The 18,389-nt window shown below is 37.1% G+C and overlaps 1 protein-coding gene across 5 annotated transcripts in view; it reads left to right on the top strand.

Moving 5' to 3' along the window:
• Window positions 1–6,583, top strand: part of LOC144476010 (uncharacterized) — a 396,477-nt gene extending 389,894 nt beyond the window's left edge. For 4 of the 5 annotated variants that reach the window (XM_078192512.1, XM_078192510.1, XM_078192511.1 and 1 more), the window contains 2 exons: window positions 2,303–2,520; window positions 3,220–6,583. In XM_078192512.1, coding sequence (XP_078048638.1) covers window positions 2,303–2,520; window positions 3,220–3,495 — 494 coding nt within the window. In that variant the 3' untranslated portion in view covers window positions 3,496–6,583. Of the gene's footprint in view, window positions 1–748; window positions 795–2,302; window positions 2,521–3,219 lie in introns of those variants that run through there. The other variant, XM_078192514.1, reaches the window with a different exon arrangement.
• Window positions 6,584–18,389: the final 11,806 nt, after the last annotated feature.

Genomic DNA, 18,389 nt, shown 5'->3' with positions numbered 1-18,389 from the left:
ATTTTGCCTACCAAAGTAGAACCCGTGCTGTCTAGCAAGCGTGGTCTTATTCTTTGCTTCCGCGTCGTACTCGTTCAAACGCCTGTACAGAAACTTATTACGCAAAGTCGGATTCGAACGGAAGAAGCTCGTTGATCGTTTGGACGAGATCGACGAAGAGAACCGTGGCAAAATTATGGACCTCTAATTGTAAAATTTGTGCATAAATGACCCCCGACTTGATCCCGTGCTATGCCATACTCTACTCTTCACGCAATGATGTGCTGTCATACCAACAAGAGTAACCTCCATCCTTCTTCCCAGCCACCTCACTTCTGTCTACCTGTATATTCAGTTGCTTCTGTTTGTCGTCCGTTACTTGACGAAGTATCACGTTCGCTTCTCGCTCCCCGTTTCTTCTCGAATACGTCAGTATCCGGGTGTTGTCCAGAGCTCAGCCACCGAATACTGAAACGAGAACAAGCGAGTACTCCCGTGATCGAGATACCACCCGAACTGGACGTACCCGAGATTCCACTTGTGCTCACTATCGCCTACTCCAACTTCTGAACTCTATTCAACTCCGTCTCTTAACCAGCACCTCTCTCTACCTTGCCCCGTACCCTCGAGCCCATACCTCTCCCACAATGATTATTATGTGCAAGAGAAACGAAAGAATGTAAAGCCAAACGAAAACAGAACGAAAAGTAACCGTATGTCATATTAATGAAAAATAATATATTCTCATTTATTATGGGATCACGATCAGCTACTTTCCTGCCATTGAACTTTGAGGAGAACGGTTACCTTTGAAGGTAAGGGACTGACGTACTCGCCATTTGTTTTCTATGTGTTTTCGGTGTTACATACAATGAATCCACACACCAGTAATTTTTTCTTTTACGAGATGACGACCGAGTGTTGACGAGCAGCCGATGTTTCCTTCTCTCTTGTTCGCGCGCGCGCGCGGCCCGACAATGGGCAAACCAAAACGAAAAAGAAAATGAAACGCACGTGTTCCGATGCAATTAGACGATTCTAGGCGAAATGCCAGCACTCGGTGTCTCCCATTTTTTTCTTCTATCTGGTATGATGGCACCTCACGCTACCTCAAAACACCCTAACATCGCTCCCGATCATTCTCTGCTCCTGCGGCACTCCTGTCAGGTTCGTGCGCCCGTCGATGACGGTTCGTGAGAAAAGAAACTCTTGTGAAAAAAGAACAGAAAAAATAAGACAGAAAAAAGAATAGAGACGAGAAAAAGAGAATCGATAAGAGTATCGCGTCAGCACGAACCGCCAGCAGAAGAAACCGTAACCGATCCCATATTTCAGACAAATCCTAATGCAGCGACTTGGGACCAATATATTCTATTAGCATACTTGCCTGGCAAACACGATCCGAAATAGCGAACCATTCTGAATAATTATTTTCCGTAATGAATCGAAACACGTTTTTCTCGACCGGGCCAACCCAAATCGCTGTCCGAAGCTTTCCCGGCGCTACTTACATGCTCGCCACATTCTCACATTTTAATTGTGTAATCTGCAGGGTGTCACACAGAACTAGGCCGGGCTTTGTCTCTGAAAAAAAAAGGTTACGCTCGTCGAAAAGAGCCAGGCGAGATTCGATAGTTTCTGATGCTCCAGCTTCCTATTATCACTATCATTTGTTTACGCGCTTGCATGCAGTCGCAACAATCCTCGTGCACTTTTCCTGCGAATGGAAACTCATTCTTTTCTTCCCTGCACACAACGTCAAAGCAGTCAAATGCCATTCTATTCCGTTCAGTCGATAGAGAATATTGCTCGACGTTAAACGTAACGTCAAGAAAAGTATGAGTCTCCATCTCGAAGGACAGTAGAAATTTCAAACATGATAGCTGCGGTAATGCCAGAGCGTCAGGAACAATCCGGCTCCCGATTTGTATAGTTTTTACACGCGTTTCAAGTAATTTCAAAGACGCAACACCCATTCCGTGGGACACCCTCTATTCCCGCACACCTGTTAAGTAACGTAATCGTACATTTCTCTCTGTAACATCGAGCCACTGCCGTGTGTAATTGGACAAAGCTCTAACGAGTTTCGGTCGTGATTGGGTTGAAGGCTGGTCTTCCGACGGTTTCCCTCGACAACGATGTCATCGGGGTCGTAATGACAAGGACTCGGAACGCGAGAGATCTCTGAGAATACGTGTAAATAGTTTTGCGTGGTATCTCGTGGACACGTGGTCGCAGAGGAAACTGTTGGAAGTAGAGAAAACGACATGTCCGAAAGAGACAGACAGGCTGTTAAAGTGGACCCTGTATGTCCTTCATTCAGGAGTGGACATCAGTGGTCCGGCTCACGGGGGTGCGGTGGGTACGGGTCAGGGTAACACGAGTGGTAGCGGTACCGCCAGTGGTCAGGGCGAGGATCTCTACACACTGGAGGCCGAAATTACGGAGCTCCAGAGAGAGAACGCTCGGGTCGAATCGCAGATGTTGCGCTTGCGCTCCGATATCACCGCCATGGAGAACCAGCTGAAGCAAGGTGATAAGGTCAGTGAGGTTTTGCTCAGTCGGTAATCGATTATTACCGTGCGACGATACGGGAGACACCCTGATTTCCGGTCTCCAATAACGCAGATTCTCTAATCCGGCAGTTTTCTACAATTCAAATTTTCAACAACAATTCAAACTCGGTCCGAACGGTTTCTTTGAGATCGAAACCTATTAACACGCACCTATATTTCTAAACAGTTCCAAATCAGAGTTTTCGCTCAATTTTTGCGCGTTATCCGCTATAGACAGCTAAGAGTGTCTCTATATCAGTTGCCGGTACTGACATTTCAAAATATTTTATGCTTATCCTGGAAAAGAATTTGAAATTCTGGTGCAATACTTGCTAAAATTGTTGAAGAATTTCATAGCTCTAAAAAACGAGGTTTCTTCAGTTTTTAGTAAAATAGTATTCCTTTTTTCATATTTTTGCATATTCTATAATCCGAAGCTCTTTGCAACAGGGTATCCAATTATTTCTTAAGGCTAACACTAAAAATTGCATTCCACCGTTTCCTCGGCTTCGCAGTTTGCTTCGCCATGTTTAAGGACATAATATCGACGTGTATGGATAAAAATGGACATCGATTTGTCTTTGGACTTGCGACGAAGCTAACTGTAGCACCAGAAACAGTTGATTTCAATGAACGAGCAACATAAGAAATATTGTTTTTTAAAACGCGACTATTGCCTCCGCAGGAAACAGCTACGATCTCCCAGCGGAACAACAACGTGAACGAGTACTTCCAGTCATTGCGCGATAACATGATCACGCTGTTGGAGCACGTGCGAATACCGAACGCCCCGGGCGGACCGCAGGAAAAGATGGGCCACGAGAACTTCGACAGTTACCTGACGAAGCTGCAGACGCTGTGCACCGCCGACGGTTATTGCGCGGACGAGGCGAACAGACCGATATACGAGACGGTGAAAACCGCCCTCCAGGATTTCACGGTCTTACCGACACCCATCTGAGACCATCCTTAAAACTCGATGATCGGTTACAACGGGTCTCGGACGCGTTTCGCGCAGTGACCGATCGTTGTGACGAACAATAATGAACGTACATAGCTGGGACACAGACTGAAAATGCGCACGGTTGCCGATCCGAACGAACTGTGGCGTTTAACGTGGAACGTGAATGTCGGATAATCGGTAATCTGCGCGCGACGAGAAGAGGGAGCCTCCTCCTGCTCGGTACCAAGAACTTCCAATCGGTGGAAGGCGATTAGCGATTTACCTTTCCGAGCGAGGAAGAGATAGACAGAAGACAATGTTTTTACGAATTATCGGGTGATCCGAGTGTCGTCGAGCAGCGAACGATCTCCGACGACTGTATAGACTGTTAGTAAATGTTACAACGGTATCTAAAACGTAGCCCCTGGCGATGTTCAATCGTGGGGGCGACCGATCGCGCACGGACTCGTAACTCATAGCGATTATCTTTTGTACATAACGAACTTATACCACGTAAGTATTAAGGCCGGCGATAGCGATCGCCGCGCGCAGTCATCATGTAAATAGTACGCGTCACAGTGAACCGAGAGAACGTGAGAAATAGCGAGCGAGAGAGAAAGAGAGCGAGAGAGAGAGAGAGCGAGAGAGAACGAAAGCGAGTAAAAGTAATTTCTATCATGTAAGGGATGTGTTAATGTGGTCATCTCATCTCTAAAATATGTAAAAACAGAACACGGTAACAGTATGGCTGACGACGACGCGACGGATGAATTTAGCTTAGATGTATATCGAATCGTATCGCTCATACCAAAAAACAATGTATAACTGTTACACGTAATCGTTAAGCGACTAACGTTTAAAACAAGAAGACGGAGAAGGCGAGGAAGAAGGGAGACGAGAAAATCAAGCGAAAAACAATGAAACGAAACCTAAGAACCAAGGGAACGATGGGAACCCGCTGAAGATGAAAAACGCTGTTTCTGCTAAAAAACCGAAGGCTACTTAATTATTGAATTACTATTGCGTACTCATTACCGCTAGATACTATTATTACTACTATTGTCACTGTTACAACCACCGAGATCGTTTCTAGGATTAATCCAATCATTATTATTGCTACCACTACTCTTACTACTGTCTGATATAGGATATTATAGCGACGAGTATACCGACGCATTTATATTATCAACGAGACTACGAACGGTGCATACGAACACAATTGTCCATAGGGGGGGTGTACATAAGCTCGTAGAACGGAGGGAAACGATACGAATATTATACGAGCAATCGGTGGATAGGGTGACGCCGATCGAAGCTGCGCGACGGATCGATCCAAGAGAGAGAGAGAGAAAGAGAGAGAGAGAGAGGTGGTGTATTTATCGAATTTCCAGACGCGTTCATGTAGATTTGCGTCCACTTGGTAAACATAAAACGTATCCGTTCTGCACCGACCAAGAAAATACTCTCCAACGACTACTCTTACTGTTCGCATAACCAGATCGTTGCTAACACTAACCACATGTATCCGAATGTATCGATGAGTATCTGATCGGTACCGAACGAATGCGGTCCGTGACTGCTGGTGATATGCGAATCTACGATTACGATGAAAAAGATCGGCGAGCTCGACGATCGCACGGGAACGATCTGCGCTCGTGCTTGTCGCGGATCGATCGATCGGAGGACGGAGGATACTCGTTCGTTGCGTGCAATAGTTTTTTCGTGTTTCCGTTGAGAGGGTTTGTATCGTCGCGACGCAGCGCAGTGATATGCGTGTGTTGGCTGCGTTCGCGCGGGTTGTTACGGTTTTTCCGTTGGTCCTTTACGCGCCCCGTGATTAGTTCGTCTTTATTAATGAATTGTAAAATACGCGAGGGACTGAGTGTAAATATCGACGCATTGCCTATCTTAAGAGAGAATATCTTCTGCCTCTTTGACGCTTGACGGGCCGATGGAGAGCGTCCGTTACGATTACGATAAGTCCATTGGAATCGACGAGTTGAGAGAATGGTTTTCGGTTCGTTTTACTGGTATCGACAAGTATACGACAAACAAAAGTAATTAAAAAAAGAAAAACACGGTAGTAATTTCGCGCGAAGAAACAAAGGGGAGTCGACTGAATTCGATAAGGGCGGCGACGGCTCAGCGAGGCGGGGATGTACGTCGCGGCGAGCAGTGCTTCTTATTTTGCAGACTGAGATCTTTTCGTCGCAGTGATTAGAATGGGAGACGGTGTATATAGGGAGGCTGGTGAAACGGGATAAGGTTCGACCGTGGGTGGGAGTCGGCCGCAATCAATTAGTTGGTCTGTCGGCGAACAGACGCCGATCAAAGATTACTATGGGGAGCGAAGAATATACCTTAACCAAACACCGTGTAGTGAGGGTATTAATAAATTAAAGTATAGCGATAGTCGGCCGGCGATTACGATTAATCTCGACGTTATCATTATTCTTGTCATTGTCATTATTCATTACGGTTCTCTAATTGCCATTCTCACTGTGATTAGGTATATCTGTTTCTTTGCTCAATATGTGTGCAACGCGCGGACACCGAGAAAATCAATGGATGAAGATGCGTCGCGGTTCGGAAATGTCCGATTATTCTCGAGGTTACCATTCTGATATAATATTATTGCTATTATTGCCATTATTACCACTATTGTCGTTATGTTCGCATCATTATTACGATTATTATTGTTGCCGTTGATAAAGTTGTACGAATATTCTAAGTTCAATAACATGCTTTAAGTAAGTATAAATGTTACTCCGATTGAATAAAGGGTATTTATCGATGAACAGCTGTATGTTCACTTCCCGTATAGGTTGCGAACGTGCAGTACCTCGTGCGTGCATCGCCGAAGGTACGTAACGTATAATTTCGTTTCAAGCATAACAATTTGTTATTTTTTTAGATATACATCAAGGCCGGTTCGATAAGGTATTCTTTTTTTTTATACGATGAAACCGAGACCCTAATCGAGCCGCTGACGAATAGTAACAATGTGAATAGAAAAAGAAATTGTTACGACAGAAAAAAAATACGAAGGTAAAAATGACATGATGCATTATTCTTTCAGGCTCAACAATTTTTCCCCATGATTTCGAATTCTTCTTTAAAACAAGATAAATCTATTATAAAGTTCAATCCCCCAATTTTACGTTGTATTAATAAAATATAAAAGGTCAATTATCAACAGGACGTCTTGCGTTATTAAAATACCATTGCCGGCGACAAAGACGAATTTTAGTTTTGCCATTTAATTTGTTAATGAAAATAACTCATAAGATAAGAAATGTGGAGTAATTTTTTATATAATTGTTTAATTTCAGGCATTACTGTAGCCGATATGTTTCGTTAATAAATTGATTCCTTCTTGATGATTAATATTCACAAGAATTCTTTTTGCGAATTATATTATTAAGCATTCCTGTGGCTACATCGTTTTGTACAGTGATTTTAGAACTATGAATATGTTGTAGAATCGTTAATGAGACTTCTGAAATCCCATTTCTGGATAAGAAAATAATGCATTGTAAGTCTAGTCTATTCTTACGTCTCGTCTATATTTTCGCGCTGCACAATCTGACATACCGACGTAACAAAAATTAATGACTGACACTGGCGCCAATAGCGACATTCAATTCTTGTTGGTAAAAATTGAAACTTACGAAGAGCATTACCGATATTTCAGAAATTTGAGCTTCTTAGCTAGAATCGAGTGTACTGCATACCTTATTTGAATTACGAAATGTATAAGTATTTGGAGGTCGCTATTTCATTGGACGTAAATATTCAAACGATGAGCGAGGAAATATAAACAGCAATTTAATTTATTTAAAAATTATGTTTCATATCGCATCAAGTAAAGATTTTATAAACTATTAAGGTATAATATCTATAATATGCAAGGATGGCAATGGAGTCCTGCAGACCTTTTATCATACAACACAAAATTACATTGACTATTTTCCGTGTATTTGTAATTAATTATTTATAATTGCTTTGTCTTCGCTCATAAATTGTGAAAAAAATTTAACCATATTTACACTTTTTCGGTTGTTTACTAAACTGTTCTATATAGATTTTTTAGTATATAGATTTTCTAATGAATAGATTTTCTAATATGTAGATTTTCTAATATATAGATTTAATTTATACATAGATCTCTCGATACCTTAGGGATCTCAAGTCTGTGATTAATTTTACTCATACATCTCATCTGTTGCAAGAGCTTGATTTGAGCGGCTCCTTTTCCGAAATAACAAAAGAATCTATATGTGTATTATAAAACAATTTACTGGATGAACAAAATAGTGTAAATATGAATAAATATTTGTCACAATCTATCATAATCTATCATCATCTAAATTCTATCATTTTAAAATACGTTAAAAATCTATCATCTAAATAATTACTTACAAATACAACGAAAATAGCTACACTCTATACAGATATTTTTGAAATTTCGAGTTCTCCTATTTTCTACTTTACCGAAAAGTTTATATAGTCATCAATAATATCAATTCCAATCGATCTCTTGAATTTATAAGAAAAGAAATTATATGTTGAGCTATTGTATTGTTGAGCTATTGTAGGTCTGCGTACATAGTAATCAGAGTGCTACATAAAGTTCGTGTCTAACTATTTCTTAATTACAAAATTCTTGCTGCAATGCGTAACCAAAAAGAAAAACTGACGCAACCTTCTTTCCTCTTTGCCTTTATATTTCACATATGTCCGTAATTACAGTAACCATTATCGATAATAAGAAATACTGTTGTATTACTGTTATCTAACAAATATTATTGTCGTAAAAGAACTGCTGACGACAGTGGAGCATTGATGAAGACTTTATAAACGGTCCACGCATGTGATTGATAAGTTCATTCAAAAACAAAATTTATTTTGCACATTGCTACATCTTTTATGGAAGATTTCTACGATCTAGAATATCATCGTAAAAATAGTAATCAACGCGGAAGATTAAAGTCTCGCATCGGAAAACAGATGAAAAGGATCTGCTCTTGTTTTGACTAAAACCATTAGTATTTAATCGCCTATCCGTGAACAAGTGTTTCCTGTGTGAAAAAAAAACGCAAGGTATGCAGTCGTTCAAATTGCTCTTTCCTGATGGTATTGCGTAATTCCACGTTCGTCGGAAATGTCTGCGATTCTATTACGACTATGGGGTCGTGGATCGGATAACGTGCACATCCGTGAAGATCCTCACGATTCGAAAGCGGCAAAAACGTTTCATTACTAAATCGTTTGTTATTAACGATAGTTATTATCAATTGTAATCTTCATCGGAGCACGTGTCCCGAGAATATACTTATCATTTCCAGCGATTCGATGATCTCTATCAACATTTCTAGGAATTTACATCCGCTCAGAACTTCCGTTCCTCCTTTGCAAATTATGTCTGTTTTGGAATGTTGACGTCGTAACAGATTTCTTATCTTTGAACGATGAACAATATCGTGTATATACAAACCAGAGTTGGACAGACTATAAGAGTACAAGATTTTTCGTCATCGTCGAGAAGCTCGATTCCGTTGTTGGGCATTTTGAGCATAGCTGTACTGAAATATAATGCCATGATAGGTGTTAGCCAGGGATCAATAATTATAGTTATTGTATAGTTTTTTACGATAAAAATCATTAATAAAAGGTTGATTATTATCGAAGTCTAAGATAATCGACATAAAATACAAGAAAAAGAATCGAAAAATAATTAAAAAATATCAATTTTTAAACTTTTTGGTTACAAATGATGATTACAAAAGACCGAAATTGTTTTCTCTTTGTTCGTAAATGTTATCGTCGAGAGAAATTGATTTCGTTTGCCTATAACAGTTACTAACTACGATAGCATTGGCACAAATTCATGGTGTAGGTAGATTTACAATTACAGACATTAAAAATTGCAAAACAAAAATTGAAAATTATATTCAACATGTAGACTCCAATATTAGTGTCTGTGCTGGCTCAAATGATATGGCATCCATAAATGCGTAAATATATTCTGTTAATTTCGAAGAAAAAAATCTCTTTCAGTTAAAAATTTAAATTTCTGTTTGAATGTATAAAACCTCATGTAAAAAAGTATTAATTCCGTTATCCGAAAATTTCTTCATACGAACAACTTTTTCTCCGTATTATTTTGTATACGGCAGGGTTCTACTGTATAATAATTAGAGAATCTATAATTTTGCTATACTGCTTTTAATGAAGCATTTGAACAACGATGATTGGTAGTAAAAGTGTAGTGGTTATGCTTATAATGTTACGTAGATCTATATCCTGAGCATAAAAATAAGATACTGTAGATCATTTTCCTTAGTGCATCATTCGATTTTTATTGGTTTATTACGAAAATGTGTATAAGAGATATATAAACATGTGAAAACGTCAACAGAATTTCAGAAAATTCTTCAATGAAAATGTACTGACTTTGCAATCACCATTTTGTAAAAAGATTCACAGTTTCATGATCTCTCACAAATGCTTCAAGTGATAAGCGTCGACAATCCAATAACATTACTTTCGAAACTGATTTTATGCAACTGTGTTATGCAACTTATTTCCGTCATTATTCCCGGATGTCTTAAAGAGGGGCTTGTTTGTTTTCGGTTACACCGCGCACAGAAGAAAAAAACTTAAGATAAGCGACATCGATCAGGATCCTCGTCGAACGATGTAGACGCGATAGAATCCGACGAAACGTTTTCCGTCCCGATGGCATGCAGATATGCGACGGATAAAGCTGCGCGGGTGAGTACGCCGCGGCGTTCTTTGCATAATGCACGAGGATCCTTGCAATAAAGGAAGCAGGGTTTTCTAATGAGCCCCGCGGTCCGTGAATTTCAAACGAGGCGTGGCCGTTTTTCAGCTCCTCGGGATCTGCCGTTCGACGCGTGGCCGTGATGCAACGACGACACACATAATTCAATAACGACCGCGTATCGACGCCCGTTTTCCAATCCGTATATTTTATCGTCGGTTTACGAAGCTCTTCGGCGTTCAGCGAATGCGATAACTCGGGATCGGGAGGAACGCGGATCATTACGATAGAGTAGAATATTTTAGCTATTGATATCTGGTGGGGGACACCAAACCGAAGCGTCAAGAAATAGGTGAAGATTCGGAATTTATTTATGAGTAATTACTAAGCAAAAGATTAATTTTTCTAACAAAATATAAATCCTAGTCTCTGCTTTGTTTTTCAATTGTTTAAGAGTAAACATCGTACAAAATATCGAAGCTATTCGTTGTTCTTCAAATCCCTACTCATAGAACATTGATTCTAGGCCGTCACAGTTGGTAAGTACTCCGACGTCTGAATTAAACAAATTTTATTGATTCATAAATTACTATCAAAAATGTAGTGTATGAAAATTTTAATAATTGTAGAAATAAATAAAATCTAAATTTAATAATTGTCAACTTTAAATGGTTACAGGAAATTAAATAATTATCACGTAAAAACATGGTACCCTACATATCAGCTTATTGATATTTTGGAGCCAGCGATTAGAACAATTAGTTTTAATCTTAATGTAATATTTTTGTTTTTATAACACTGTATCTAATCACAAAGTTAGATCAGCTGTATTAATATTTTCGATTTCGAAGTTCCGAAACAGTTGTCGATACATAGGAAAACAGTTTCGTTCAAATATGTGTATTGAAAGATTTAATTTTGACCGAAAATTATTGTTTCTCAAACCACCGTAAGATAACTATTTCAATCATTGTTTCCTTGTTACGATCTCCGTATCGGATTAATTTTCATCGCGTTTAAATCCGACTCAAGAATCGTCGCTCTATCATTTTGATTAGCATTCGATAATTCGATGCCCAGTGGAATGTCGTTTTTCTGCTGATCGTCGGATGTCAATCGCGAGCTATTTGAAACGTCGTCCTCTTAACAGGATTAACTATTAGCTTCGCAGAGTTCTGCGCGTGTCCTACTAGTCTAGTTCACCTCGGATCTCGTTATTTCAGAGTTTTTATGATCGGAATGCTCGCTGAAATGACAACCTGTTGACGAAGGATCGGAGATACAGGGGTTCTCTCTAATTCGTGTTTCGTTTTACAATTTTCTCTAGTTGATAGCCTTGATGCTCGAGGCCTGGTGCCAGTGCATTTACCAACCTCCAATTTACGATAATTGTATTTAATTAGTAAATGTATTTCATTTCTAAATGTGGAAAAAGAAAAGTATACAAGTCTGGAAATGTTTCATATTTTACACCATACTTACCATAATGCAAATAGACCTCGATACATTTGAAATAATGTTTGAAATATTATATCAAACAGTATGTTTTATTCCATTTTATAATTATTTTCATGTTTGTGATCCCTTTGAAATAATATTATTTGACATACTATTTTATTTCAGAATTATTCAAAATAATTGCAAAATCCTTTTTGGAAATATGGTGATCTTATTATCGGCTCTAAGTCTGGATTGTACTAACGTCCTCATTTTTGCTAGATTAAAGGACCAATCATCAAACAATGTTAAATGATTATTCGATAAGTTTTGTCGCAAGGATTAATAGTGAAATCTATTATCTGAAGGATTATATCTTCATGAAAGGAGAGTTTTGCTTGAAGTAAGTTGATTTAAAATTGTCTTAAAATTAAACTATTCGCAGGATTTTTTTTCGGTCATATTCGAAATAAATAACTGACGAAATAATTTGTTATTTGAAATTGCTATTGCTACAGATAGATCGATATAATTTTTATTTTTATATAAGAATACTAAGTAATATTTATAAAAAGAAAACATTATTAATATTTATTTCTCATTTCCATTTCAAACAAAAATTTGCCCACATCCGAATACATATTCTGAACAGCTTCATATTAACCCTTTGCACTTGATTGGTGACTCTGAGGCACCACTTAAATTATTCCGTCACCCTCTAAAATAATGTTTATAGCAACAAAATTCAATTTTAGAAAAATTGTTGGACATGAAACTGTTGGTAAGAATCACAAGAGTTAATTTGATATATATAAAATACACTTGGTCGCTTAAAATCGAAATACTGTACAACAGAAAAATTATTTCAGATTTACAGTTACAATGGCTTCGAGTGCAAAGGGTTAAAAGCCCTCTTGCGATACCTAAGATACCTTTTATACCGTTATTAATAATACTCATAATTAAAATGCAAGCTTTTATTGTAATAAAATTCATTAATATCGTATTAGACGTCTGCCGCGAATTCCACTTAAATCGTCGACGAGATCTTGTTATGCATAGTAATATCTGTTTTTCAAGCTTGTGCAATTAACAATAAATCTCTCGAACAACATTAAACATTGCTCGATTTATGTGGAAACTTATTTGCCCGTGTTCCTCGTATGCACCATTTTTGCCAACAGTAAGTACCAGCCGGTCGTAAAATGACTGGCATTCGTTCACGCCGCTATCTTGCTAACGAATTGACGTTTAGTATACCGCGGATTATCTCGGGAGGCTCCCTCTCCCACGATATGGTGCATAGTAATCAGCAAATCTGGTTCTGTTTGCTTCGCCACGCCGCGGAAAATGGAAAATTCATAAAAACAGCGTTCCGCATGCGCCTAGTTAAATACCTAATAAACAGATTGGAAAAATACCAACTTCTTCTGTGCTTCCGGCGCGGATGCGAAATAGGAAATGGATAATCGGTTTCCCGGTTTCTGATAGTATCGACAAATTGTTTGCTGAATTCTCAACCCGACGGCGCACTATGGAGTATTCGTCCTCAAAAAATTACCAAAATTACCCTTTCTGTGACAACAAAAGTGTTTTCACAATAAAATATTACCATTATTTGCTGCACCTGTCACAAAAATGCGATAACAAATTAATGTCTATAAATGTCGTAAGTTTACTTACACTGAGTCGTCTGCGATGTTTCTATCTGTTTCATGGTCCTTTAAATTTAATGTAATTAAAACCGGTTGGAAATTCTTATACTAAGCTAAAACTTGCAGGAAACTATACCAATTTTAATGAGACCAAAGCGATCGTTGAAACTACATTTGGAAGTATAATGAAGTTATATTTGACTTACATGGAATGTAGTGTATTTCATTAAATTATTATTGACTATTCTGTGACATCTCTCATCACGAAACCACAGTTAATTTGAAGCAACATTTATCAGAAAATAAAATACACACTTGCTTGGAAAACTTTTGTACGGAAACAAGTTAGCTTGATTTCTATGCGACATGTCAAAGTCATTAATCAGTGAACAGTAATTTAAAAACTAGTTAGAGAGAGAGAGAGAGAGAGAGAGAGAGAGAGAGAGAAACAGTATCGCAAATACTGCTCAGTTTTATTAAAGCATGTCAAAAGCAGATGAAACAGGTGTTGAAATAATACAATAAAAATAAAAGGTATTGAAATATTATTTTCTATATATTCAACTATCTCAGACAATAACAATTTGGAATTCTACACGAAATCTTTTAAATCGTTTTTTGGCCAATGTTTCCGGAAATATTCCGGGTGATAGAAGAGCCTTGGAGGGGTTATCGCGTTATGGCGTCGCGATGCCAGAAATAGTTGCTGCCCCGTTTAACAATATTCGCCCCTCGCGACGTCTACGCGATTTGCAATGCTTGAACAGTTTCTGGTCCGACAAGTTTGCCATTCGCAAGAATTACATAATGTCTTTGGCAAATATGGCGCGTGCATGCATCACCGACAAAAAGCCTGTTTCCTGCTTGCACGGAGGACGCGTAACATTCCGACGTATTATAATTCCGTGTGAAGTACAATTAACCCCTTGGCTTACGATCGTTCTCGTGAATTTGTTCGTTAGAATTTGTCATGTTTCTAATTGGCAAGGAAAATAATGTAATCTAGCGGCTGGAATGTGTCTACTTTTCACGGATACTGAGAAACGCCAATGATAAACTAATATTAAACTTTGGTCTGTGCGAAATGACTAATACTGTACATTGCATTCACTTGTCAACGTAAAGAATTCTATGGTTTGTTGTGAGATAATGATTAAACGACGATATTGAATTGTTTTTCCTGTTACGAAAATATTGGCTGATCATATATAAATAGATGGCTGATTATTCATTGGTAATGGTCCAAAGGATGTATAAAATATGTACATTGTAATCGTACATCGACACAGGCTTTGCAGTCAAAATTAATCCTTTCGTAGACCATATTCATCTTTGTACAAATAAAATTTACTTTTTTGCAATTACTTGTAATACAATTTATATTAAACTGAAAAAGTGAATAAGATTTTATAAATAATTATCGAAGCTTAATGAAGATTATTTATTTGATGTGAAATTCGTATTATTTTATAAATAAATACTTAAATTCATGTTACCTTTAAAAATTAAATGTTTGGAACTTGAATTGGAATGTAAATTGAAAAGTCTTAATGGAACAATAATTAAGACCGTAATAAACAACGATTTTCACTGCTGACGAAACTTTTCAAAATCAACTAATTTTTCCAAATTGCGGCGGAACTTGCGACGCAAACTGTCTCCAAGATGGCGTCTCAGCATCAACGGTCAGTCATGTCGTAGCAATATTCTCGATCAGATCACGGCGAAGGTACCGTGACTGTCTGCGTTAATTAAAATTCTAAAATGACCCAGATATTATTTTTGGTCCACACGAGATTCTAGAACGTCACGTCACTCAACTTGCGCTTTTATCTGCTGATAAAGCGCGCGGCCACGGTCGCTGGTTTCTTCAAAAGCTATTGGCTTAATGCATTTCATCAACAGTGACCTTAATCGAGACGGTTTTGCAACGAGCGCCTTCCCGTGCTAGGACAATGCGCCACGCTGACGAACCCGCGATGAAAGAATTCATTCCGCGATTCTGTACGAGCATCCTGGCGGCTACTGTAAATACCATTAATGTTGTCGCACAGTAGTTTGATACCGTATAAGCCTGGACTATATGTATACGTTTGCCAATTACATAGTTCATTGGATCTGATTTTGAGTGAGGATGTAGAGTGCATAATTTGGAACATAATGTTTTTTTTCTGGTAATGGAAAGTCAGATAACAAATGAAACTTAGGTCCCTGTTACAAAAGATCTTCAAAAGTTCAGTGTAATGTTCAATATAATGTTGAATGTTCAATACAATATATTGTATTATATCTGGCAGAGCTGGGCAAATCTTATTATAAATGGAAAGAAGACTTAGTATTATTTATTTTTAATTATTATTTTCAATACTGTTATTTGTAAAAATAAATATAATATGGATCAATCTGAAATAATAGCCATTTTAAATAATTTTTAGAAATAGAAAGATTTTATTTAAAAAGCCTTCACATCGCTTTGCTTTAACGAAGGCTTTCTCTTCAGAAAGATCTTGGAAAGAGAATATTTTTCGGATATATATTTCTTACTATCGAAAAAATTATTTAACATTGTTAGATTGATGCTTTTATCTTGCAGAAATGAGAATGTAACGATAACATGTTATTGTTATATGTTTTCTTCTGTTATCAACGATTCAACACATTTTAAGGTGCTTAAAAAATTTTTGCTGAATTTCTTTCACGTTGTACAACTTAATAAAAAAGAAGTGAATTGAGTCAATCGGGTACCTTTTTCGGAAACACATTTACAAGTATCAAGTATTCAGAGCAGTACGTTTTATTATTGTAATTTCATTCAGTTTACATCACTTTGCGATTCTAAATAGTATAACTGAACTTGTTTTAGCACATACTGATATCAATGACAAAAGAGGAATTAATTGGGAACAGGGTTTAGTGAGAACAGAATAAAATGAACAAAATTATTAGCTTAGAATCTGAAGTATAGTTGTCGTAGTACTTAGGGCAACAATTCGATATACTACAAAGATGTTTTGCAGGTAGTTATAAAATGTTGTGAATAAGAATGGTGCATATTCGAATTAAGTGCATGTTTCCATAAGCACGTTTCTTTGATACTGTTGGAAAAACATTAACGCGATAAAATATTTGATAGCAACATTCACTACATATTTCAATGATACTAACATATTTTGTTCTGATACGATCTGACCCATTTGGAACTACAATCGTTCCATCGATTTCTCGTGATTGAACAAGTGTTACAGATAGGGAAAGGTACATACAGTCAAATATATAATACTTAACCAGTTAAGTGTGTTTGACGACTATACCCGCCATGGAGATGTGGCAAAATGTTGTCATGACGATTATATTCGTCATGAGTAAAATTTTATGCGACAACCAAAATATACTCGTAAATTTTATTATGTTTAATATGTTTAGAGGTCACGATGAAATGAAACAAACAAATGAAAATCATAAATAATTTGAATTGGATTCATAACTTCCTTCATCATCGCTTGAATATCGCGACACACACTGGTGGGCGCTTTGCAAAGAGATCGCCATAGTTAATTGGTTATTATCATTTGGACTACATTTCCAACATACATTTCGCATTTGTATTTTTTACTTAATAGTATAGGATCAAATTACATTTTTCTTAATTAACTATTACTGAACATAAATCGTGTTCAATTAAAAGATCATTATTGCTTCAGGGTGACTGTATTTGGATGCGTACCAATTCTGCTCGTAGTCAGTAGCTTCTGCAGCATTATCATTGGAAACGTCTGTTGTGTTTCTAGGGAACCCGTGAATATTCATTCCATTTGAGCGGAACAATCGATCAGTCGTTGCCGGTTAACAATGAGTTGAGTAGACTCACCTTCCGCAGCCAGAGGTCATAGGCAGTGATCTGTTACCGGCAGTTCGCAGAACCAATAAGTACACGTTTAGACTATTTAACAAAAAATAATAGAATAAAACGTGAAACCGAATTTTTCCACTAACGAGAGTTCACTAAATTTTATTTACTTACTACTATGTAGAAATCTATGAAATTTCCGAATTTTTGGCATATTTGAAAAATAAATTTCTGCCAAATTAGGAACAGCAAAATACTAATCATTTTTTTCGAACAACTGATGATTAAAGCTTTTATGGTTGACAAAATTGGATCGCCGACTGAGGGTGGATGAATTTTGTAATTATTTGATTAATTAACAATTATTCAGTTAGTAAACATACATTCCTGCATTCTCTCTCTAAAATATTTTTTATTTAGGGCAAATATTACAATAAAAATAAATTTATTGCGATTATATGATAAATACATAGTGTTTATTAAACTTAGTGTTAAATTGAATGAAAGAAAACAAATCTTTATTGTTACACTTTTATTAAAACAATACATTACGGAATTTTTCAGATCGTTGTGTTACCAGTGAAAGTGGTGCAGAAATTGGATTTTGTATATAATAAAACAATTATAAATATTTAATTAGATAAGTAATGCAATTCGATTTTATCAATCAACATCTAGATTATTAAGAAATTAATTATGAGATTTGTGTAAATATATATGCAAACATACCATTTTCAATGTTATAAACTTGGGCAATGGTCTGTAAGTATGTTTTTATAATTAAAATAAATTCTTTTATACTACAAGTTATAATAAAATATAAATTATAAAAAGAATTTAATTATATAATTCTTTTATTTGAATTCAGAACAGTTACTGTAATTTATTATAAGAAAATGACTAATGATATTAAATATAATTACAGTGATTGAATTAATATTTTTAATAAGCTTAAATTATAATTTTACTTATCTTATGATTTCAGACAGAAGAATTCAACAATCGTATTCTGAGATATTTCTAGATTCGCCCTTGCATATCTGCACTTACTCATCTTCCGCATACACGTCCGGTACAATACTCATAGAACTTCTGGTTCGCTGATTAAACTCGGATGAAGAATGGCGGAGCAGTTTTCGAGAAATCTACAGAATATTATTATGCGCGGAGCAAAGAAGGTCTCCGG

The sequence above is a fragment of the Augochlora pura genome, chromosome 10 (assembly GCF_028453695.1).
Source record: "Augochlora pura isolate Apur16 chromosome 10, APUR_v2.2.1, whole genome shotgun sequence".
In the NCBI taxonomy this organism is placed as follows: Eukaryota; Metazoa; Arthropoda; class Insecta; order Hymenoptera; family Halictidae; genus Augochlora; species Augochlora pura.
This window is presented reverse-complemented; position numbering and strand designations above follow the sequence as displayed.